The sequence below is a fragment of the Dermacentor variabilis genome, chromosome 3 (assembly GCF_050947875.1).
Source record: "Dermacentor variabilis isolate Ectoservices chromosome 3, ASM5094787v1, whole genome shotgun sequence".
In the NCBI taxonomy this organism is placed as follows: Eukaryota; Metazoa; Arthropoda; class Arachnida; order Ixodida; family Ixodidae; genus Dermacentor; species Dermacentor variabilis.
In genome coordinates this window covers 9502827-9528997 of record NC_134570.1, presented here as the reverse complement: position 1 = coordinate 9528997, position 26171 = coordinate 9502827, and the positions used below count along the sequence as shown (strand labels likewise).

General features: G+C 46.2%; 1 protein-coding gene across 10 annotated transcripts in view; it reads left to right on the top strand.

Moving 5' to 3' along the window:
- The first annotated feature begins 7426 nt into the window (after nucleotides 1-7426).
- The window catches only part of LIMK1 (LIM domain kinase 1), a 133584-nt gene continuing 114839 nt past the window's right edge, over nucleotides 7427-26171 (top strand). The window contains exons 1-5 of one of the 10 annotated variants that reach the window (XM_075684139.1): nucleotides 7427-7915; nucleotides 8018-8114; nucleotides 10709-10844; nucleotides 11202-11311; nucleotides 19696-19954. In XM_075684139.1, coding sequence (XP_075540254.1) covers nucleotides 7741-7915; nucleotides 8018-8114; nucleotides 10709-10844; nucleotides 11202-11311; nucleotides 19696-19954 — 777 coding nt within the window. In that variant the 5' untranslated portion in view covers nucleotides 7427-7740. Of the gene's footprint in view, nucleotides 7916-8017; nucleotides 8115-9082; nucleotides 9200-10307; nucleotides 10435-10708; nucleotides 10845-11201; nucleotides 11312-19695; nucleotides 19955-26171 lie in introns of those variants that run through there. The other 9 variants (XM_075684138.1, XM_075684137.1, XM_075684146.1 and 6 more) reach the window with 9 other exon arrangements.

Here is a 26171-nt window from a genome sequence, read left to right as displayed (position 1 = left end):
AGGCCACAATGGACCCTTCTCTTTCGTTTGTGTTGAGGCACGGTTTCCTAAAAATCAATCACCTGGAAAGCTTCTTCCGTCCATCCACGCTTCGGAAACGAAGCTCAGCAGGGCGAAGTACGTGAACAATATAAAATAAAGTCTCAGGTGTTATTTCGGCGTGCTGCAACTCGCAAGTACACAGAGCATCAGGTTTGTCTATGGGCATATCAGCATAAAAATCTAAGCATTTCAAATTGGTTCATATTGAATATGTCCTGAGCACGTACAAGACTTAAGTATCTCCTATATTCTGATGTATTTTATAGTAATGTTTTGTCTTGCTATTACTTACAGAGAGTAAATCCTTTCATAGCCTTTTCCAGGGCAGCAAACAGAAAACGTTTTCCAAGGCAGCAAACAGCGTGCGATCATAACGAAAGTAAGCTTCCTACAGTGCCTACGCGCTGCATCTTTCTTTCTCGCAGGAGCTACAGCATCACTCAGTACCTTAATTTGAACTTTTCGCAGACGCTTCGAGCAACAAGCGCGCACAAATAAATGTAAATAAACGCGATTTTTTTTTACACACGTGCGTTACTTCGCAATTACTCATCCAGTGCTGCTACAGCAACTTTATTGCTCACATTTTAAAAATGCAGTCGAGCAGGCTCAGCACATTGCGAAGCGTGCTTGTTGTATCGGCGCAGAACATACAAAATACCGAAAGTAGAAATGAGCTCGCGATAGAACGAAGCTCTAGAACAGGATTTTGAATTCATAAATGAACCAAGATGTTTGGTTAAGCTGACCTGCCAAATCTCTCCATTCCACTTGTTGAGTCAAGCGGAGGCGGACGTCTCTTAAAAGGTGAAGCTATCGATAGCACATGCTTAAGCAGGATGGTTCGCAACGTTGTTTTTTTCTGTTACCAGCCTAGTGGCGGCTGCAGATTCTTTCTTGAGTTTTCGCTTGAGTTACCACACAACGCAATTACAGAAGAACAAAATTGTCGCACTTTCTCGTGCGAGCCGCTGTGTTGTGGGGAATGCAATTAATCCGATATCCCAACAGGTTGAACGGCCCGTATCCAGCGCTCTCGCCTTTCCCCTTTATACGATCGCGATGGAAATCGGTAAAACTGAACGTTGTTATTCCGTCCTTCACGTTCATGGCAATTTACAACACAACAGTAGCGTCGATTTCGGCGTTTCTTAGTAGCGCGAGGAGCTATCCCGGTTGCCGTCGTTTCCGCCATCAGTCTGAAGAGTGAGCCAGTAAGCGCTTTATGGCAGTTCGGCGGCGCGTCCGACTAGCGTAGAAATTCATAGCTCTCTGTCTGGGTGTTAAATGCGCAAAACACTCGCAATATGGACCAAAATCTAGTCAAATCGTTGTTTCGCAGTCGCTAGCTGCATAGGTAACTTAGCAAGGGAGTCGGGCTTCGCACTACTCAATTACTGCCTCTTCGCACCGGCAGGTGGCGCTACGCGTCTTGCAAAACTCCAGAGTCTGACGTCCATTGCGTCAAGTGTGTATGAGATGAAATTGCTTGACTAACAGCTACGTGCTTTTTTGGGCTGTGCTAAAAAATTCACAGATTGAATATTAAAAGCTACTGCAAGTCCGGATGTTTTTTTTTAAATAATGGAAGCACGTAGAGTTATACAGGAGATTTAGCTGGAATTACCAGTTTTCTGCATGTGATGCACCACATGCTTTCACCGAAGTGTCGTAAAAAAGCCAGCTCACATTTTCATGATTATACACTGCTTGGGTTAATTGTTTCTGAATATAAAAGAGGTTACTACTGAGTAAATATATTTAATCTACTACAGCTTGTGTGAATCAGGATGCAAGAGGAATGAATGTCGTCATTTAACATACGGTAAGGGCCTAACTGTGTTTTGAATTATTCCCTATAATGTAGCTGTGTCAATCCTGTGAGAAAAACTTTCGCTACACTCCCACAGAAGGCTACTTTTGGAATCCCTGCAGTGAAAAGGCCCATAATGAAATCACACTTGCAGGTGTAGCTGATATCCATTACTTGCTGGTAGATGGATATGTTTCTACACAAGATCTAATGGGGTACCAGAGTCGAAATATCAATGGTTGGTCATTGATTGACCTGTAATATTTTAGACTGGCTACATGTTGAGAGCTATGGCACATAAGCAAGTATGGGCCTCATTATATTTAGTACAGTTCCCTTTGTGAAAGAGCACCACTTGATAAAGCTCACTACATCAAAATATTTGCACGCACATACACTAGTGTTTTTGTTTTTTTCTCTGAAATTCGCATTGTGATTTTATTGCCAAAAAAAGAGGCAGTTGCGGCTCGGTGCTTTTTGTTACTGTTTATATGCTAAAAGAGCACTGCACTGCTCTTAGTAGCGTATTTATCTCTGTTGAAACAAAACCCGAGTGCCAAGCAGTATTCAAGCGAATGAAAGTTATTATCGTATCTGATTGTTCACCTCAATTACTAACGTTTGTCCAGTTTTTAATACGCTATGTTATTTCGAACCTTATACTACTTTGTGAAGTAGCTTTTTCGCACAAAACTTTTTGTAGCATTTCCGGAATCTATAAGATAACATCACCATATTCCCTAAGTTTATTCGGTGCGATCTAATCGTTACCGTCGCGGTTCACGAATGCTGCATCTGATCGGCGTATATAGAATACAGAATCTATTCTAGATACGCGAGTGCTCATGCGTTATTAGGGCGGAGAAAGTGCACAGGGGAATGCAAGTCCAAAAAACAACTAATATACGCGCTGCATCTTACGCCGCGCGCTAAAAAAGGGCAGCGCCTTTTTCTTCACAATCTAATCCAGTCAGCTGTTTCGATGCGCTTTGTTTGCGATTTGGCGGAAAAGCGGTGCACAAGCGATGCAAAAGCGCCCACGGTCGATGGACGATACGCTAGGCATGTCGCCTGCAAAAACGGAATGCGGCTTCGCCGCATAGACTTGGTTGCTTCTCAGGCAAGATGGCGGACCTACGCGCAACTCTGCTATGGTGGCTAGAAGGGAGAGGTGACGCCAACGGCGGATGGAAGCCGCTCCTCCATTTCAAGCCGGGCGTAGGTGGCGCTGTTGGCCGTAATGCGATGCATGGTACGCGCCGCTGGCTTTGAGCATACGCAAGGACACCGGCCTGCCGCGCACGCAACGGGTCGGCCTTTCAGTGATGTTGTTGCAAGCAATGGTTTAGCTCATTAAACGCTAGTCGAACGTGACTACGGCTGACAGAATGCAATTTTAAGCCGTGGTGGTGCAGTGGTTAGGGCGCCCGATTGTTGTGCCCAAGGATGAGGGATGGTATCCCGGCCGCGGCGACCGCTTTTCGATGGAGGCGAAAAACAAAGAGCCCGTTTGCTGTGCGATGTTAGTACACGTCAAAGAACCCCAGGTGGTCGAAATTTCCAGAGTCCTTCATACCTCCACTACGGCATCTCTCATAGCTTGAGTCACTTTGGCACGTGAAACCCCACAAACAAAACCATTAAAATCGAGTGGTTGCCTCTGCAATACATCTGCTGCGTAACAGATCGGCGTATCGAAAGCGTTATTCGCGAATCCTTTCAGTTTCAGGAATTGAAGGGTCCGAATGAGTCCCGTGTGGTCAAGATAGTGCATGACGACAATAGGAGACACAGACCAAAAGAATTAGGATTGAAATATGTTTCAGGTCCGTGCGATTGCATTTTTAAATAACGTTGTTTATTGCCTCAGGGCATAAAGTAATATGTAAAAATGAAATTAAAAGGGGTATTAAATGAGAGAAAGAAAAGTTGGCTGTTCTTTGGCCGGTGTCTTCCACTCCTTAAGTTTCAGTAATATGAAGCGTCAGCTTATCCTAAAATATGTGAATGGGGTTCAGAACAGGTAATACAAAGCATAACAAAAATTTATTGCACATCGTAGTAATAGCAAAGCACTGTACATCATACATTCAGGACGATTCAAAATACACGATATCACATTTACACATGCTTACGTAATTTAAAAGAAAAACATTAAACATTGAACACCCACTAAGAAATGGAGAGGCAAGGATATCACTTTCCACCAAATAAAGAATTAAGACGTTCGACCTTGAAGCAATATGCAACTTAGCGCACCCTCCTAAGTTTGGAGCACCCTCCCTGCTGCCTCGACGGCACATAGCCGGACGTGCAGCCAGGGGCGAAGCAGTGACGCTGCCTCGCGTTTTTTGCGTTGGAATTAATCTGTTCGGCGAAGTCCGGTACTCCCATTAACATATGAGCAGCCAAACACATATTGCCATAAACAAGAGAACACTTTGGCAGCTGCGAAGAAACAGGAACGCTGTCGCGCCGGCCACACACGGCGGGACGCTGCCATAGAGTTAGTGGACGCTGCACCCGCGCGCAACCGCGTGTCGGCATCGCCAAGCTGACCGCAGCGCCACCGCGGCCTTTGCGGCAGCGCATGAACGAGAGGATCGCGCTTTCTCGGCGGATATACCGGCGCTGGCGTCACCTCCCCCTTCTAGCCACCATAACTCTGCTACCTACGGTAGCATAGGACATAGAGTTTCCTACGTAATTTTGTAGGAAACTCTATGGCATAGGTAGCATATACAGTAACTCTATGCTTTTTGTTTTAGCAGCGCCATCTGGCATCCACCTAAGTAAGTTCCATGCGTTGCCGGTCGTAAAGTGGTAAAGTGCCGCTGCTTATTTTCGAACCACTGCGGAAGGTAGTCGAGCTCGGCGTTGCAGTTGCGTTCGAGGATGACCGTGCATATATTAGCCGGAGCCACGCAATCAGATGGATCGCGTTTGCAGTTTGCTTTCCGTTTTAAACCTTATGTGCGTGTTTCACTGTGTTGCTACAGAACTGCTTGTTGACCTAGTTGGTGCTTGCTAAAACACATGTTTTTGCCGCAAGTTAACACACACGAAAGGAAGACACATAAAGATAACACGGGCGGCACTTCCAACTGGTTTAATTTGGGCTGTGACCCATGAATATATATACACATACACGCCGAGTGCCAGAACCGTAAGACCTGCAGTGATTCGATCCTTATACATGTTCATAAGGTCCCCCATAATCGCAAGAATTTAGGTGGCAGGCCGGCCTTTTCTGCCCCCGTCAAACTGGGTCGACTCTGTTCGAGAACCACTCGCGAGGAGACCGGTCCGCAAGGCTGTGGCAATAAGAAACATGGCACGTCCTACGGGAGATGCGCTACGGGCGTGGTGTATGAAATTCCCCTTGAGTGCGGCAAGTCCTACATATATGACAGACTGGACGCTGCGTAAATGAATGAGCCAGGGAACACGAACTAAATCTAATGAAAGATGGCAGGTACTACGTGGCACATTTGCCAGCGCACTGCAAGGCCTGCATACATGTGCAAACCACGTTTTTCTGAGATTAGGATTCTTGGCAGAGGTAGAAATCAAACAGCACGTGAGCTAATGGAAGCTTACTATATAAAAAAGAAAGGTTCAAATTGCATTAGCGATACATCTATTGTGCTCTACAAATCGGAAACAAGATTGTTTGACCGCTGGGTAACGTAGACTTGTGAACGGCCTGCGCATGTGTGTATGTGTATGTATATTCATGGGTCACAGCCCAAATTAAACCAGTTGGAAGTGCCGCCCCTGTTGTCTTTATGTGTCTTCCTTTTGTGTGTGTTAACTTGCGGCAAAAACATGCCTTTTCATTGTGTCATGAGATAACGAAATGCAGAGCTCATATTCCGAAGAAATGGGGATCATGTGCAGTAATGGGATGAGATACAGGAATAAATGAACTGTGTGGCATAATTAGGGGTTAAATAAAAATTGGTAAACCTTTGTTTTCTTCTTTTATCAAGGCGATATAATGAATGCTAACAAAATTTCCGCGATGCCCTAATAACGGCAGCAATTTGACATTTTAGGGAGAATGTTGGTCACATTGTTCGTTACGTGCAGCACATTTTTTTTGGTATGTTAATTGTGTTTTGAAAATATTTACGGTATAGCCATCTTCTTCCCTATTTTTATGCGTCATACGCCTGAGATGTAGTTGGTTTTCCAGATCCCCTGGGTGAATAAAGCAAAACACATTGTTTATATTTGCTTGGATTAGGAATTAAGCATGTCATTATCGGTTGTCTATGTCTTCGAGCTCGCTCAGGTTTCCGTTGTCACATGCCTCCAATATGAATGACGGTCCAACTGAGAGCGGGATCGAGCGTTCTCTTTGATGACCTGCCTTCATCTGTTGCCTATGAGGCCGTTCTCTTTCGCGTATAGGCTTCTCGTAGAGGTATTCCGGAAAATACGGCAAAAGATCGTGGGTAGCGCGTCAGACCGAAGCGCAGGCTTTCCACAATAGATACTCCCTTGCCTTCGACAATATGCACATAACGCCTCAATATGTATTTTGCATCAAAGTGCAGCTCACAAATGGAGTCGGTGACTTCCAAAGGGCCTATCGGTGCGGTGAAGATTGAGCTCCCACACGCGTCGCCTTTCTTCATCTAATTTAGGGATTCCGAAGAGCGAGAGCTTGGCGACCTTTCAATCTACTGTATACGGTTTTGCAACGTACCCACTACACAACAGCAGTTCTTTCGCCGAGGTGTGCTCATCCTCTCATTCTTCGAACACTCTGCCAAGTTATATATATATATATATATATATATATATATATATATATATATATATATATATATATATATATATATATATATATATATATAGCCGAGTTACGAGACGAACTATGGACATATGCGAGGGCCGTCTGCGCGCGTAAACATCGTGCAGATGGCATCGTTTGACGGAAGCGAAAACTCGACCACTCCGCCAATCCACAATGCCGGCATGCCATAGAATAAAGGGCATGCCGGCATGTGCCGCATAACAAGAAGCCTTCTTCGTAGTGCCATACTTGAGAGTGAGCGTAGTAGGTAGTGCCGGTACAGTGTACCAGAATTCGTCCAGTGCACTCATAGAATAAAGAACGACTGTAGTGCCTGGGCAAAGTGATATTCAAGGAGCAAAAGCCCCCAGCCTTTCTCTCTCTCCAGAAGCTCTCACAGAGTTTCCTAAACTCTATGAGTGAGTGAGTGAGTGAATAAACGTTTATTCGGTCCAGCAAAGCGCGATAAAACGCGCACCCGGCTAATCCCACGACGGGACTGACAGATCTAGTCTGTCGGCCCGATCGCGGGCGCGCTGGACGGCCAGGATTTGATCCTCAAAGACAGGACTTCGCAGGAGCGCGTCCCACTCTTCCTTGGTGAACTTCGGGCCCAGCGACCCGCACTCCCAGAGCATATGAGGCAACGTAGCTACCTCACCACAGGCCACGCAAGAACAATTTGGATAAATCTCTGGATATATGCTATTAAGGGACGCCGGATTTGGGTACGAGTTCGTTTGTAGAAGTCTTAGTGTGACCGCCTGCGGCCTGCTTAGCTTGGAGTGAGGCGGGGGGAAAACCCTTCTCTCTAAGTAAAAGAATTTCGTGATTTCGTTGTGTGTGAGAGGAGCGTCTCTGTGTCCGGGGAGAGAGTCGCCCGATCCGAGGGCAGCGCGGTCGGTAAAGCCACGCGCAGCCTCGTGGGCAGACTCGTTGAGGTTCAGAGGAACCCCCTCAATCGCCCCGACGTGTGCAGGGAACCAAAGGATCGAGTGCATGGAGGTGTTGCCCTGTTTGGCGCCTATGCTCACGCCCGTTTTTACTCGCGCCTGCGCAGAAACGGCTGGCGATCCCTCAAATGAACGTCTCGTGTAGGCAAGGAGGCATTGCTCGTGCTTGCTGGGGCCTTCGGCGCATGCGCTTGCATCATAGTGTTCGGAGCAGCTCGGAGCAAACTCTACGGCTTGGAGCATGGAGAAAGTCTCGGAGTAATCGAAGTTTGTGTCTGATGTTCGTCATGGAAAAGGCGTCAGGTTAATATCCAAACTTGATTCTGAAATAACCGGCACTTCTTAACTAACTACGGCTAACCCACTTCACTAACAGTGAATAACGATGAAATTTCAACTTGACAGAAGAGCTGCCGTTGACTTGTGAAAGCTGTCTGAATGTGATTGAGGACGACGAATATTCGCAGGCACTTCACGCGGTGTGGCATACCGATTGTTTCAGGTGAGTTGTCGTTGAATTCCTGTTCTTTGCCTTCACAAAGTTAACTAAAAAATGTAAGGCTTTTTTTCTTTAGGGTGCAATTCAGTGTCTTTTTCTTTCGTCAGAGTTTTAAAAGTTTCAGGCAGCGTCTCTTTACATTATTTATTTCATTATTTTGCAATTTTGACCCCGCTCGTTTACGTCAACAAAAACTCGTGTTTCGCGCATGTTTGCATGGATAAAGTCATCCCAGTGTGTTGGGTGACTGGAGTTTCTCGTGGTTAAAATAATCGCATTTCGAGCTTTGTTTTTGCCGTAGTTAACTCAAAACCTCTGACTCGTAACCTTCATTTTGTCATCATTGCACATCGCGCACAGTGCTATTTCGCTGTTCTGAATGTTACATTGACTTTCGTCCCGGCTGGTCTCGGAAATAGGAAAAGAGAATCTCTTCACATTGAGTTGTCATGTGTTGGGCCTGGTTCCGCGACTTAGTGCATAGGTGCTGCCGACCTGTATATCCGCAAGCTTTGGCCCAAATGCATATACCGCGGTGGCGGCGTGTCCTTTGCTCAACTCGTACGAGCGTAACACTTTTGTTTGTACCATTGTGCCCGCGCTGCTGCCAAAGACGCTGTAGGTTTCTCGTGAGTCATCGTATGTCTGTCGATTGGGGAAGCTCGCCGAACAGCTTCGGGTATCTTCCTGTGCGTCTGCACGCGCCTCACACCTCTAGGATTTTAATAAGTTGTCCACGTCGTTCTCAGTGTATTCTTTGCGTAGTGCGTAAGCATCTGACGGGACCCCCAAATGGTTTGTTCCGCGCTGCCCGCGCCGAGTTTCGCTCCCCTTTAACTTTGACGTTGCTGGGTGTTTTCGTCCGTTCGTGCAACCCAGACAGTTATCTTTAATTTTGTAATGACGACGCCTGCCACAAGTAGGTGTCTTGAAAAGCTCAACTAGTTCGTCTGTTGTGTGCAGGTGTTCTCAGCCACGATTGAACGGGATGTCTCACTACTGGTTTCACTTCTTGTTAGGTCATGTGCACTTTCTGTCATTCTGCTCACAAGATGGCACTGAGCGGCAGTTTCTTTGACAGCATGTTCGTATGTTTTTTTTTCCTGTTCATAGGAAGCTGTGCTGAGAAAAAAGGCAGTTGACACATTTTGCTAGCCTGACATTCATACTACATGTGCGCCTTGCCTAAGTTTCATTGTAAGACAAATTGCTAGCCATATGCACCTTTCTGCTTTCTACGTTGGAATTCCTAGAATATGCGTGCGCTGAGCTTCTTTATCTTTTTGAATGAACTTTGGGGGAAGGCAGGGGCACTTCATGGTTATTTGTAAATTCACATTTATTCTTGCTTGCTTGCTCAGCTTTATTTCCATGGGGATGAGGTCACAATATCCCAAGATTCACAATCTTTCTCCAACTGCAGAATGAGCGTTCTTTTTTTCCAGAATTCTTTTGTCACAGTCCACATATTGTCATCTTACAGCTGGAGTTCAAAAATCTATTATTACCGCATAAGTGTTTTTTATCACGTCATACAAAGCAAATTTCATAGCATTGATGAATACTGAAGTGTCTGTCTGTAAGGAACGAAGAAGCATCTTGAAAATGGTTTTTTTGTAGTGGGTCTAGCCACTGGACGTATTCACAATTGGCAGCTTATCGGAGCATTTACTTTCATACAAAATAGCACGCTCTTCCTTGAGACCCAGAAGTCAGCCACGATGAAGCTGACTTGCACCGATGACACTTGTGTACCTGTGATAGACCATGCTGGTGGAGATGTTTGCGATGCAAAGACACTATAACCAGTAAATGCACAACAGTAGGGGTTGGCATTATGTCTAAAACAAAATGCTAGTGTGATACAGAATGTCTCTGGCCTGCTTTGGTTATCTACAGCCACAGAAGTTTCTACGTTTTCTTGCTATTGTAAACTGAAAGTTAAAGCAGAATATTTTAAACTACGTACTTTTATGTTATTAACATCAGAAAACACTTGTTCGCTAGTGGGAAAAAGTGCACTGTGCGATTGGCACTTGTCTGGTACATGGAAGATTTTTGGTTATGTGTCAGGAAGTATTCCACAACTCAGCCATTTATATGATGCAGTGTGAATTCCAGCTGAGTGCATACTTTCAGTGCAACAGGCTCTGAAAGGCCATGGTACAGACCTGCAGCTGTTGATGAGTCATTTAAAATTGTGCAGCTGGCAAGCTTCCCTTGTGGTGTTCACTTCGGAATGTATTTGATTTTCTCTTATTCGGTTTTGTTTGAATCTGTACTGCAGCCTCTTAACATATGCCATGTCAAGTTTGCTGAAAGGGTGTGCTTTACCTGCCTTATTTCTAATATGTTATCAGTGGATTATCAACTACTAAAACAAAAAAATTAGAAAGCTTCTAAGTAGGCATACTCTTATTATGTGCTTCAAACTTGTTTTTATTAGTTTGCATGAGGGCCATTCTCCTCCTTTCGAGATCATGTTGCACATTTGCACGTATTATACTTGCATGTTTTGCTTATGTGGAATCACCACTTGAGTGACTGAAAAATTTTGGATGAGAGTGCAGTTCTCTTTGCTGCTGCATGCATTTCAGGTGCTCCGTGTGTGATGTTTCCTTGAACAGCTGGTACCTTGAGAAGGATGGGATGCTGTTCTGCCAGAGTGACTACCTGTCCAACTATGGCGAGGTGTGCCAAAATTGCTCAGAGATTATTACTGGCCCAGTAATGGTAAGCTTTATAAGCAGCATTATAGAAGACCTTTCTGAAGGCACCTGCTTTATATAGTACCACTTCTAAGCTGTTCTTTCATATATTGTATTTATTTGATTTCAAGCCAAAGTATACCTGTATAGTAACAAATAAAGCTGCATTTGGACATGTTTTCTTGTATACTATGTTTTTTTTTAATAGTGCTTTATTAAGCTATTTCCAAATAATGCTGAAACAGTTGGTTTATGTGCCTTTATATTCCAAAGAATTGACTTACTATTTTAATATTCTTTGGTTGCCTGAAGTAAATACCAAATGTACTTTGAATGAAAATTATGCTACCATGGTTCCTTAATTTGTATGTACATTTTCTAGGTTGCAGGAGACCACAAATTTCATCCCGAGTGCTTCTGCTGTGCAAGCTGTAATGCATTTATTGGGGATGGCGATGCATATGCTTTAGTAGAGCGTTCCAAGCTTTATTGGTAAGTGGCAGAAACTTTGTTTTATTACAGCAGATGTGCCATGGTTACGTGTTTTTTAACAGTATAATAAATTTGGATGTTGATATCATTTTTATATGGATTTGTGTGTCACTTTCCATCGGAAACTGTTCTTGTGTGTTTTAATGGCACACTAAAGAGCAGTTTAAACTGGCATTCCATGAAAACTATTCTCACTCATTTGGTGTAGAAAATGAGGGCCTGACTTTCCTTGACTTTCGTGCTGACACTCCCGCACTGGTACATCAGCGCAACATCATGGAATTTCAAGCGGTTTTTTTCTAGTTGGCCTGTTCCAGTTCAGGAAAACGTCTCTGAACTGGCTATGTTAAAGGGTTCCTAAATGACCCCTCGGGTTTGGTGAAAAACACAGTCCGCATATAGCATACACTGCTATGAACATCTCAGCCAAATTTTGCAGTCGTGCATGACAGATGGAGCTTGCAAGCAGAGTGCAAGGTCACCTTTTCTTAAACGCTCTCTTTTCAACAAAAGCCTTCTCCTCATTCTTTTCGAGCTGTTATATTTTGTCATATGTCAGATTCCCATATGCGGCTGCTATTGGCCAATAGCTGACATCAATCAAGAAGAGTGCTTGGATCAGCGCGCCTATTCCTAGTGTTACTGTGTATATTTATTGACGCAGTTTGATAAACAAGCTGAAGGAAGCAAAAATCTGCTTTCGAACTTCAATAGGGATTATGCCCTTCCGGAAATACGAATATCATACTATCACCAACTATCGTCTGCTAACGCTCAGCCGCTCCTGCCCGCGTAGGGATGAAACTTTGGTCACATTGCTTATCAATGTCATAGCTGCCGGCACTTGCTAATTTCTATTAATCTATTAATTTCACGTAGCCTTGAACCACACGAAACTTATGGTCGGACCAGACGTACGCTTACCAGCGTACTCACTCCTGGCCGCCCCTGGCTTGACACCTTGGCAGACTTCATTTCATATTGAGCTGTTGGTGGTGCTTCAAATTGAATTATTTGGACGTGGCTACTATCCACTGGTCAAGCTCAGGACAAAGCTGGTCCGCACCACATAGCACGGCCAGATGACGCATATGAGCATGAGTGCGCACTCTAGCCCTGTTGTGCACATAGTTAGCTGCTACAGTTTGTTGCAGTGATTCTGCAGTGTAGTGTAGGTACCGTGGCTGCCACAGGGCGCTGCGATGAGCGCACTAGCTAAGGACCGCAGCGTGCTCCGAGTGGTGACGGTAATGGGACTCAAGGCCCAACTGCCAGCATCTGACAGGCAGGTTGTCTGCTTCACAAGTTGCATACCTTCAAGGTTTGTTATGTTATGGTCGAAGCTCATTACATTAGAAATCCTTTCAACACAAGTCCAGAGTGCAGCATCCATCGCTTAGCCAATGTGCACGCTTCAAATGTACTCGTGTGATTGCAGATCAAGTTTGTTCGACCCTCGAAAATTGTGCAATTGTTGTAGAGATAAGCGCAAAAGGAAATGTGCCTGTGCTGCTCATGTCACAGGGTGCAAGAATAGCCGCGCATAGCTATCTAGTACACTGTAGCAGAGCAAAGGGGTGAGGCACCATGAACTCAACTGTAAGCTGAGGGATAGTTTCCGAGTTTCGTGCATCATAGATTCCAAAAATCGGAAGCAGTGACATCTATAAGAACATAAAAAATCAAATTTGAACTGTGCGTTCGGCAGGCAGAGCATTGTAGGCACCACCACGCTATGCCGTAGCCTTTTGCAGTTAAAAGCATTGAAGAAAGACTGGGAGCACTGCAGAGGGAATCACAGGTGATCTTTGATTGTCAATAGCTGCGCTTCTGTTGAAGGCATTGAAGTACATCTTGCGGCAAAGTATTTTTGAAATAATGTGTTTTAACCTCAAATGCATTTCCCGACTGCAATAAAAGTGGTTCAGAATCCCTTTAAATCGTTTAGATCTTTGCATTGTCAAAAATACATGACATGGCAAACTGGTGCAGGAGTTTCAGTGCTGTGTCATGACTCATTTACACCTATCCTGGCTTTGCCAAACAGCTTGTCATGGAAACAGTGGCTGCTTTTCTATTGGGAAAACATAATTTACCTATACAGCTTCGCATTTCTCTTTAGCGTCTTTTAATGTCCCAATATCCCTTTGTTCTTTTCACCATGTTAGAATATTTCTTCGGTCTAGCCGACATGCCACTCACACTTTTCCAGCGATCTAGCATGAGTGTTTACAGGCAAGTGGATCACTGCTGTATCACAGTGCAAGGAGTTGGGCAAGCATGCGCATAATGCACGGTCCAATGCAAATGTCCTTTGTGAGGCCAACTGTCATCATTTATTTCCTTCCGTAAATTCCACCAACGTAAGATTGTGGAAGGCCAGGCAACTGGTTAAATACAAGCATTGCTATGGATCTTTATTCTCCCTTTTTCACTGTGTCATATGTAAGAGGCATGTGGCGCGAAAATACATCAAGAGGACGATGTGTGCAGATCGGTCTGAACGGCATGAGCCCTCGAAACTCGTGACCTGAGCTGTGATTGGGAGAGAAGCAGCGCTGAGCTAGCTTCATCAATGTGGCTCTGGGCCAAGAAGGTCGTGGCGTCAGCATCGCATTGGCGACAGGAGCCATGGAGGTTCAGTCAAGTCCGGGACGCAGGCGGGCCAGGGTGGCCGTCGACCTCGATGGTGTTTGAGCGAGGCTCCTTGGACCTGCTGCAGCATCTCGTGGCAATGCTGAGCACTCCAGGAAGGATCCCCCTTCAGAGGTGGACCAGCACGTACGATAGTCCCCGGGGTGTCACGTTTGCACTCGGAAGAAATAGCGGCGGAACCCGGTGTTAGGCCTAGCCAGTGAGGCCGGAGTGCTACGTCACCGACGGAGTTCGGGACACCAGCAGCAAAGATGGACGAGTTAACTGGCTGACATCAAGGCAGCAACATCTACGGCATTGGCAATGAGGAAGATTTGACAGGCATCGGCCTCGGGGATACGTGATACGACAGGTGTTTGTATGCAAGTGTTACTATTCCTTAGTGGAGATTTATTTTTTTTACCGACCGACCGACCGACCGCTTCATTATATTGAGACTCAAACATGGTGTTCTATGAACATACATGGTGTTCTATGAACAAGAAGCTATAACAAGTTAAAGACTTCGTTCAGTATATCGAGAATTTTGTTATATTAAAGTTTGTTATGTCGAGGTTTAACTGTGCTTGCTAAGCTCTACAGTGGGCAACAGAATGCCCTTGTTATGACAGGAAATAGGCTAGCAGTGATACCATCTATTCTGGAAAAATGGATTGAGTACCAGCACTTTCTTGAAAAGCGCCACTCCAATTTCACTCTAATGGACAGAAGGTTGAACCTGATGAATGAAAAGACTGTCTTTAACTTTTTTTAAGGTTGTACTGCTGTAGTATAGTGTCGCCCCATGCCAGATCTCTGTGTTATCATACATTTATGTTTTGTAGTAGTTTAGCTAGATGGCGCACCCCCCTTCTGTCATGTGACGAGCTGGGACCAATCAGGAGGTGTCATCATCTGGCGTGTGAAGTCCTTTTTAGTAATAAACGGCCGCGAGCTGGCTCAGTCTTCGTTCCGGTTTTCATCAGGAGCAGTTAGCTCCGCGTCTCCTTCACTGCGTCGGCGCTCGCCGCACGTTCACTGGCCGCGGGCCCCCACTTGCCTGCCGCTGCCGACACAACATCTTATGGCGACGAGGGTGGTACTCCCGCTGCGGTTCCGACCGAAGCCCCGGGAAACCAACGAGCTTCGTAAGTGAAGCGTCCCTTCCTGTAGGTCTCCTCGATTTGGCTGCACTTTCTGCACTAGTTCAGGGAGTGCAGCACTCTAGCACTCGATTTGCCAGTGCAGCTAGCGTCACCTGCACTTCGGCACTCGATTTGACGTCGTGCTGCACGAGTTCATGTACACTTCGGCACTAGATTCTCCGCAAGTTCTTTTCTCGTGCACGTAGTGCAAGGCTTTTGATAGCAGACGACACATGCGCCTCCGTGGCCATGCGGGTGTTGGTAGAAGGCATCGACGGCGCCTGTTATTAGTAACGCAGCACGGACGCCAGTTTTCTTCAGGATGTGTACGCAGCATCTTGTTAAGAGCGCTTTCCGGCTTCAGCTGCTGCTAAGTGCACTGAAGGCCGGGATTTTCCCTCAGGTCACAGTCGTTTGTATTAATTTTCACGAGCTTACCGCTACCTCGGTCAGTCGTTTGAAACGTTGTGCCATATGATTCAGAAATGTGTGGAAACCGCGCTCGGTCATGCTTTCTGAATAATGATGCCGAAGTTGACCTAATTTCTAGGTACTAATACATAAATTCTTTCCACAGGACCAAAAAGGCCATTGCGCACACGTTTAAGCTCGCGGCACACACCAACAAAAGAAAAGCCACAGCCGCCCAGTCGCAGCAGACGAAGGCCTGTACGTTCTTGCACTTTTGTCCTCGATTTGACCGCTGCACTGAGAGCGCTAGTGCCGCGCTACACTTACACTTGAAGAACTGGCGCTGCACTGGCACGACACTTTTCTGAACTAGTGCAAAAAGTGCAGCCAAATCGAGGAGACCTTGTGTCTGCACGGCATGCAAACACCGCCGATGCACTTGGTGTCACGAGGCTTCCGAGCCTAGGCCTTCTCGCCCCCCTTGTTCTCCCTTGCCCCATTCCTGCTGCGAGCTCCGGCTTGTTTTCTGCACTGTCTCCTGCATGCCACCGGGCATGGCTTCCTTTTCGGCGAACCTTCCCGTTTTTCTTGAATTGCCCGGGCCATCGTTAATTCCATGGCATCGATGGAAAAAAATTTTTCAGGCCCACCTCGAAGCGGCTGGCGGTGGCGACTGGACGGACGCGCGACGAGCGTCCGCGCTCGTCAGCGCTCTCGGGCGTGAGGGACAACGAAAGTACTTTGCAGACGAGGAGCAGGAAGCAGCAAGGCAGTTAACCGGCGCAGCGTCAGCGGCAAGCGAAGCAGCAAGGCAGTCGACCGGCGCAGCGTAAACGTTAAGTGATGCGGTCCCACCAGCGTCGGAGTTCCAGAAACTCTTGCAGCAGCTTGACCGGCTGTTCGCCGCGTCAACAAATGTTCTGGTGGAGAGGCACGAATTCACCAGTCGAAGGCAGTTCGAGGGAGAAGGATTCCTGGAATTCGTGACCACATTGAAGGAGAAGGCGGTACAGTGCAACTTCAGCACAACCTACAATGAGCACGTCCGAGACCAAATAATACATGGGGTAGCGAACATCAGCATTTGCGAAAAGTTATTAGCTCATGGCGAAACCCTGTCCCTGGACAAGGCAGAAGAAATTGGACGCTCTTTAGAAGCCTTGCATCGAGCGAACCGCGCGTTCGGCTCCGAAAATGTACGAAGAATTGAGGCATTTCAACTTGGCGTTCCATCGACGGGCCAAGATGACAGACTTCTTCCGAGAAGCTGCCAAGATGGCCGACTTAGTCCGGCAGGCCATGAAGATGGCCGACTTCTTCCGAGAAGCCGCCAAGATGGCCGACTTCTTCCGAGAGGTCGCCAAGATGACCAACTTCTTCCGAGAGGTCGCCAAGATGGTCGACATTTCGCACATGGCTCCTCCGGGAACCGTGGTGCATGCGATCGGTGTGGCAGTAGGAACCATATCGCGTCTTACAGGAATTGTCCAGCAAGAAATCGGCGATGCAATGCCTGCCACACGTTGGGCCATTTCGCTTCGGTATGTCGAAAGACCCAAACAGCGGTGCAACACGTCTTTTCCGCAGAGACGCTGTCTTCGTCAACTACCGCAGGGCAGCCATCCGCGTCTGTCTTGACGGTAAGCGCTTTTGAAACTAAAAAAGATTTGGAAGTTTCGGTCGTAGTTGACGGCGTCTCCATGCGGCTGCTGGTGGATACGGGAGTGTCGGTGTCATTCATGACGGCCGAAGATTTTAGAAATCACTTTGGTCAACAGCACAGGCTGTCACAAACAACAGTGGACTTGAGAAATTACTCCAAGCAACGCATCGACATTCAAGGCCTGTTTCGAGCCACTGTCCAGTTTTTCCAAAGGTCATGCTCTGTCACGTTCCACGTAACGACTACAGGAACATCACTGCTGGGTTTAGACGCCATCTAACGCTTGGGCATACAGATCGACGGTACGTCGCTGACATGTCTACCATCGCTTCCTTCAGTACAGAGCCCCACAGGTGTGCCTCCGGGTTTTGATCACCTCTTCAGTGACGAGTTGGGCACTTTATTTTCCATTAATTCTTCGTTTCTTTATTTCATTTATTAAGCACAAGTAATTTCCCCTATGTTGTCCTTGGTGTCAATGTTTGTTGGCTTCTTATGATATGATTTATGTTTTGTAGTAGTTTAGCTAGATGGCGCACCCCCCTTCTGTCATGTGACTAGCTGGGACCAATCAGGAGGTGTCATCTGGCGTGTGAAGTCCTTTTTAGTAATAAACGGCCGCGAGCCGGCTCAGTCTTCGTTCCGGTTTTCATCAGGAGCAGTTAGCTCCGCGTCTCCTTCACTGCGTCGGCGCTCGCCGCGTGTTCGCTGGCCGCGGGCCCCCACTTGCTTGCCGCTGCCGACACAACAACTGCACAGGGGAAAAAAACAAGTTACATTGAACAGATTTTTTCCCCAGAAATTAGCCTGCAGCTAAAAACATGAAAGAGGGGAGGAAACTCCTGAAGTAAATTCTTACTGTTCTTATCCTGCGCTTGACTCTCCCTTCAATAAGTAACTACTTGCCACCCACCTGCCAGTCCCTCCCAACAGAAGTGTGTATTCTTTCACTTTATAAGATCGCTTTACTGTACTGTAGTGAACAGTACACTTGTTTTCTTCATTCTCTATTTTTTGAATAAGTGTTGCTTCAATCCAGCGAGTCTGAATGGATTAACCACGCTTGCATTGTTTCTTATGGGAGAATCTGCTTCGGCTTACAATCAGTTTGGTTTGCAACCAGAGCCGCGTGAATTGGGTTCTAGAACTGAGGTGTTGCTGTACTTTACAGACATAATCATCACCGCTGTAGACTGTGTACTGTGCTTGTATTTCAGCATTGTTGAAACCTGGTGGGGGGCCCTTTAAATTAATAAACAGCCGAACTACATATATACTGCTGTGTGCTAATGGTTTTGCGAGCTCCTTATTGAAGGCTCTAGGACACTGGCATGTGCAGGAAGTGAAAAATGTGCTTTCACTGTTTCGGAATCTCATTGTTCACAAGGGGACATGCTGCTGCAGCTCATGCGCATAAATGAGTACTTTCCATGCTTCTTGTGTCATAGGAAAGGTTCCATGCCTCTCCCAACTAGTGTGCACATTGTTATAGAGATCGCATGATCAAATCAAAGAGAAAAAGCATGTGGTCCCCTTGTACATAATGTGGTCACACACTACACCTGTGCCTTTTTTCTCAGCTGCTTATTTCCGGCAGTTTGTTTACTGCCAATGTTTCATTGCAAGTGACAGGCTTGAGGCAATTCAGACATGTGACTTTACTGTCCCGTGAATGTACCACAGCAAGGGCCACAGATGGCTTTACTGCAGCCTGCACAGTGATGTAGGGGAATTACCTTAAGGGGAGAAAGGTGATGTTGGTTGTCCGTAAGTTTGACTGCTCTTTGTGGGCTCACAGAGTGAGGTTTCATTATATGAGACTCTAAGGCACACATTTATTGTTTTTGCACACTTCCATTTATACACTAAGCTTGTTAGAACGTACGTGTAGTGTGTGAAATGGCGGTATGGGCCATCTTAGCTTCCTCTGCAGAAACTGGGGAGTGTCAACCCCACTATATACAGTGCAGGGTGATATAAAGAAGTGCCACATAATCAAAATACGAGTTCATAGAAGTAGTGAAAATTGCAAGTCTGGGGGACGCGTGTGTGAGTGCACCATCAATTGACATTTTTCAACAAATAATTGGATTATCTTAACCACACGTAGAGAATGGCTCGGTGGGAATGGCAGTACAGACTGATCTCATAATCTCCCAACTTAGCACTCGCTTTCTTAACTTGGTTTTGTCATCAGTTGTTATTGTCATATGTTTTGTGCTTCTTTGTCATGATTTATCAACATTACAAAGTAGCTTGTGCAAGCTGGCTGGCTGTTTTTTAGATATATATGTGTGTGAAGCTTATGAAAATAAATGATTGTTGGAAATGATGCTTTGCTATGGAGTACGTGGCCCTGTGTATGTGTGCTAGAAGGCTTAAGTAACAAGCTTGTTAGGTTATGTAATTTACCTTTGCTATGATGTTCATTGACAAACTTGATGGGGGTAGTGTTGAAAGTTCTCTCGACTTGTCATTGCCGCAAGAAGGCAGAGTAGCATATTCCAGAGTTTTTATGATTGCTCCTGCAGCGGGCCTTGCTATCGGCACCACATGCAGCCACTGAGCCAACGCAGTGTCCTGGGTGGGCCGCAGCCCCACAGCATCCAGTTGCTTGAGATTCCAGCTACTGGAGGGGCACGCAGCATCAAACTGGGCTCGCCTTGCCTTGGGCATCATGGAGTCCACATCACTGACCTGGATGTTAGCCCAGACCTCATGGCATTACACATTGGCGACAAGATCCTTGAAGTCAATGGCACACCTCTCAGCAGCCAATCACTGGAAGAGGTCAGCACTGTAGAGACCCACTTATGACAATATGGAGCTACCACTGTAGTGTCCTAGCTTACAACCAACTTCTTTTACAACCAGGTTATGGAGAAAAACAGCTGTGAAGAACTCATGTAATCGGTCTTGTCATGTTGAGCGAGCCACCTTACTTAGTGCCTCACAGCAGAAAATTGGACAGCTTTACCTGCTTTCTGTGTGCATATTTATGAAAGGCACCTAACCTTTCCGTACGAAGTAGAAGGCCTTTAGTATAGTGAAAACCTGGAGGGGCTTGTTTTTGAGCATGGCCTCCTCAGGTGTCACCTGTGTAGGCTGTTTTTGTATGTTACCACTTTCATCACTTGTTGTTGGGCCTCTTAGGCATTATGGCAACAGTTGCCTCATCCATCATAGTCTGAAAAGTCTCTGCAGCACTGTCGGTGTGCAAAAATGATTTTACCGCCAACATGTCGCTGTTGACCGAGAGCTAGAGGTGTGCGAATATTGAAACTTTCGAATATTTTTGGAATAGTCTGTTATTCTATTCGCACCGAACTTTATCTATTCGAATTTCCGGAAAATAAATGTAATGGTTTCATTCGCTAAACATAAAATCGCAGCACGTCAAAATGACGCGCAAACCCAATTTTCCTCGCACCCTGATGCTATTTTAGACAAGGTAGGTCGATCAGTGCCCACAGACTAGGCAGAGTGCTGCATAAAAGGGCGAAGTGGAGCATCTGCTTATACTGTCTTTAATCGAAGGTAACATGCACCCAATTTTTGAGAATTCAAAATAAATATGCACCTGGATGTATGTTACAAGATTTCCTTTAAACTATGTTGACGATCAGAAAAAAAAAGACAAGCATAATACACCCACATTGCAAGAAAGTGTAAATCAGATCATTAGTAGACTGGAGCGGATAGAAGAACGGGAAAATATCACGGATCAGAGGTTAGGCAAAATTGAAATATATCTAAACGAGACAGTGGTCCCTGTTATGGAGCGGGAGTGCACTCGGCCGCTAGCCCAGCAGGGTAAGTCGCCGAGTGGACTTGAGCTCAAAACTAGTTCACCAAATTTCCGTGGTCAAGATGGCTCTATTAAATAGTTCATTTAGTATTTGGCAGTGGAATTGTAGGGGGTTCAATCATAAGAAGGCGTCTCTGCAGCAGTTTGTTAGAACGCATGGTGTCAAGCCTCAAGTTATCATGTTACAGGAAACACTGACGTCTAACGTGACCTTAACGAATTTCAAAGCGGAAGTTAAGGATAATGAACAGGGCAGAGGACTCGCTACTCTCATTAATAGGAGGTTGGCGTATATTAGACATGATCTTCACATGGCGGATTGCAAGATTGAATATATTATGGTGGAAGTAATCTTAGGTCGGCAAAGGTCATGTCAAGCAGGAGCGTTTACCTGCTTAACCTGTACAGTAGCCCCCGGGACACGAAGCAGAGTTTCAAATCTCTCTTGACCAAGGCAACCAATCTGGCTAAGGATGCACCGCTGCTTATTGGAGGGGAATTCAATGCACCATATCATATGTGGAAGTATGTTTATAACACTATTAAGGGGGAGAGACTATGGCAGCAGGCACTAGACTTGAATTTAACTCTGATTACAGACCCCTCGTATCCAACCAGATGTGGCACGTCAACATGTAGAGATTCGACACCTGATCTCACTTTTGTTCGGGGGGTGGTGGATTCGTCCTGGTCCAATTCTACTAAAGATTTTGGTAGCGATCATTACATACTTATGATTACTTTGGCAGTGGCTAATAAAAAGGAGCGCACATTCAGGATGGTTGACTGGGATGCATTTAGGAAAAGAAGAGCGCAGAGAATCGATGATGAAGGAAATGAGTTGACCTTGGAACAGTGGACTAGTCAGCTGAAAAGTGACGTTGAGGCGTCCACTAAAGAGGTTCAGACCGATATTGACACGGAACACATGGATAGTCGCCTGGCACATTTGTTGGAAGCAAAGCAGTCGATGGTAGCGAGATGGAAGGGTCAGAGATTAAATAGAAGGCTTAGAAAGCGTATCGCAGTGGTTAATCAGGAAATTGAAGACCATTGTCGGGTACTGTGCAAGCAGCAATGGGATGAAGTGTGCAATTCTATTGATGGTCGCATTAAGAGGGGAGGCGCATGGAGTTTGCTCAGACATTTACTAGATGAGACAAACACTAAGTCTAATCAGAGGACTGTGATAGGTAAGCTGGTCCATGAGGCGTGTCGGGACTCCACGGAGCAGGAGTTGCTAAAGGATTTGGCTCAGAGATACCTTCCTTTGGAGACCTGGCACGATACTCCTGATGAGGTTTTGGAATATAGTGGAGACGAAAATGCAGCTATGGACGGGGAATTTACTGAAAGTGATATCAGGATGGCGCTGCAGAATCTTAATGGTCGATCGGCATCAGGGCCGGATGGCATTACGAATAAAATGCTACGGAATTTAGACGATGGGTCAATTGAGTTCCTTACGCGGCAGATCAATTGCCTATGGAAGGAAGGCTCTTTCCCGGAAGAGTGGAAACTGGCAACTACTGTTCTGATACCCAAACCGGGCAAGGCCATAGGGCTTGAAAATCTCAGACCCATTTCCCTGACGTCGTGTTTGGGAAAAGTCGCTGAGCATGCCATTTTAAATAGGCTAACGCGTTATGTTGAGGGCAATGGGGTCTTTCCGCATTCGATGATAGGATTTCGGCCCGGCCTCTCGACTCAGGATGCTATGATCAGGATTAAGCATCAGATCCTTGACCGGCGAACAAGGGATACTAAGGCACTAATTGGACTTGATGTGGAAAAAGCTTTCGATAAAATCCGACATTCTTTCATTCTACGGGTGCTATCGGACTTGAATATGGGGCAGCGGCTTTTCAATTTTGTCAAGGCTTTCCTTACGGATAGAAAGACATGTCTCAGGTTTGGGGAGATAAAATCGGAAGTCGTTAAATTGGGTTGCTGTGGTACTCCGCAGGGATCCGTCCTCTCGCCTATGTTATTCAATCTGGCGATGTCGAAGTTGGCTAATAGACTGGACACTGTCCAGGATATTGGCTATTCTATCTACGCGGATGACATTACTATATGGAGTGTCGGTGGTAGTGATGGAGAGCTTGAGGCTAGGCTGCAGCAGGTGGTAACGCTTACGGAGGAGTACCTGGGTCTCATGGGGCTCAAGTGCTCCACTAAAAAGTCGGAGTTGTTGATCTTCAAATCTAAGAAGCTAGGTCGTAGGCCGAGGGGTTGGGTACCGGAAGTTGAGCCTTGCATTAGAATTCATACTAGGGAAGGGTCGGTGATACCCAAAGTTGAAGCAATCAGGGTCCTGGGTTTTGTACTTGAAGCGAACGGATCGAACATTAGAACCATTCAGCGTATTACCAAGAAAACGGAGGAGGCCATAAGACTTCTAAGAAGGATCTCTAATAGGCATAGGGGTTTAGGAGAAGAAGGTGCGATGCGCTTAGTTCACGCATTTATTATGTGTCATTTCTCGTATGTGGCAGCTATGCTAAATTGGAATAGGGGGGAGAAAAATAAATTGGAAGCATTAATCAGAAAAGCCATCAAGGCTGCGCTTGGTCTGCCTATGACTACGTCAAACGATATGTTGTTACGACTGGGTTTGCATAATACTTTAGATGAAATTGCTGAGGCTCAACGTACCGCACAGAGGGAGCGGTTGCTAGGTACACCAGCGGGTAGGTATATATTACAGTCAATTGAAGAATCGGTGGCTGTGTCGCACGATAGGGCGCCCCTACACGAGTTGAACGTGAACCTTAGGGCAAATATCATGGTTCGTCCATTTCCGCGGAATGTGCACCCCGTGCACAATGTAGGGAGGCGGGTCGCGAGAGCTAGGGCTTTGTTGCGAGAGGCAAAGGCTCAGGAGGAGGAGTCTGCGTTTGTTGACGCCGCATGGATTAATGGTAAAAATGCTTATTCGGTGGTGGTAGTAGATGGCAAAGGGAGCGTTAGAAATGCTGCTTCCATTTATACCAAAGACCCGGGGGTTGCTGAACAGGTGGCTATTGCTCTAGCACTAATTGATTCTAGAAGAGTTTTGGTGTTTAGCGACTCGCGATCTGCGATTACAGCCTTCTCGAGAGGACTTGTTGCGGAACCGGCTAACAGACTGCTGCAGGGTCGGGATATCACTTCGCATACCGTTACTTGGTTCCCGGCGCACATGGAGACAGTGGAGGGAGCCCCGCGTAACCTCAACGAGGTGGCGCACAGGGAGGCACGAGGATTAGTGTGCCGTGTACTCCCTGAAGGGGCTGGATCTCCCGCTCCTGAGTACAGGGACCAACTGTTAACCTACAACGAAATCACCAAGCACTATTACTTAGGGCGCAGGGCATTCCCGTTGCCACATCCTAAATTAAGTAGGCCGCAGGCGGTTACATTAAGGCTTCTGCAGACACGGACGTACCCTAACCCGGTCATCATGAATAAAATTAATCCGGACTGCGGGGTTTCAGTCTATTGCAGTAAGTGTGGGGGTTTGCTCGATTTACAACACATGCTGTGGCGCTGCTTGGCGTTGGCCGGTGATGGTTCTCGAGGTGAACATTGGTGGCAGCGAATGCTGCACAGTGAAGTGCTGGCGGACCAACTCAGGGCTGTCCAGAGGGCCCGTGTGATGGCAGAGGGGCTCGGCCTCTCTGTACCGACGTGGGAGCGGCCCGCATCAGTCCCAGACTGATCCCTCAGGACCTAAATAAAGTTCTTCATACCATACCATACACCCACATTGAATGTAAAACTTATCCTACTGTCAGTTCCTTTCCTTCAGTGATCCAGTTTTGCTTGCTTTAAGGTCACCTATGGATACACCCTGATAGCGTGCCAATTCAAGGGCCATTACCTTGACAAGTTCGGTCTACACAGAGCTGCTTCAGAATGTGTGCTAGCTTGTCAATTGAGGTCTGGATATTTTCCAGTTTTCGGCTCGTAGAAACTTTTCCTAGTCGAAGTGCAGCTGAAGATCTCCTTTCCTTTGCACCACTTACGGAGGCAGGTTTGGGCAGGCGAAAAAAACTCGACGTAGCTTTCCTCAGCGTGCGAAATAACGTTCCTTTGATATGAGCTTTCATCACCATAAAAACGGTAAAATATCGAGTTACCCAGTCTTGCGCTGATAACACGCGTTGTGACACCCACATCACTGTGCAGCACAGTGTTTTTTCATGTGGCGGACAGCGCACTGCCACCAGGTCTACGGGATATCGTGCAACAGGATTTGTTTTGTCGTGTGATGTACATACCTTTGTCAAGTCAGCTGTTGGTGCTCTGTGCTTTCGTCTTCATGCCTTTGACTGTATGCACAAGCTGTACGGAGTCCCACACAAAACTATCTGTGTTGTGCCAACATACTTTCGTTTTCACGCCATTGACTGCGTGTGCCAGCTCTACAAATGCATCCATGCATACCCTCATGCGACATAGTTGTTTTCATGCCGTTGGCTGTGTACGTTATCTCCACGGAGTTGCAGCATGTCAACTGCTCTTATTTTCGCGCATGTGTGCACTGTCTCTGCAGAGTGCCGTGTGAGTGTGTGACTTACGTATACTTTTGTTACCACACCTGTGGTTGCTCACACTAGCTGCAATGTCGTAATGGAAGCAACTGAACAGCCCCAACAAAGCCTGCGCCTGGCCACCAGAAGTGCGATTTGGAACTTTTTCGAAAAAGTTTCCCAATCTGAAGCACTCTGCTGCCCCTATGGAAACATGCTGAAGACACCAATGGCAACGACCACCGCTCTCCTGAACCATTTGAAGCAGCACAAAACTTTGTATGCAGAATTTCAAGCTTCAAAGGTGGACGCCAGTCAACCAAGCGTCGTTGATGTGCTGAAAAGAAACGTGGTGTTGCCTGATCGAAAAAGAAAGCTTTGTACCTGAAGATTGCTAGAATGATAGCACTCGACTTGCAGCCGTATGCGATTGTTGAAGATCGTTGTTTTATGGACCTTTTGAATGAGGCATTCCTTGGTTATCGGCCACCATCAAGAATGATGCTGTCTCATACGCTGGTGCCAAAGTTGTACGATGACACTAGAGATGTCACTAGAGTTTACACAGACTGTTGCAACAGCGACTAACACCCTTGCAAGTACTATATGTGTCTAGATTTGTTGATGATTTTTAGTGGTTTTAGAATGTGATAAGAAATACTTGAAAAACAGTCTTCCGAAA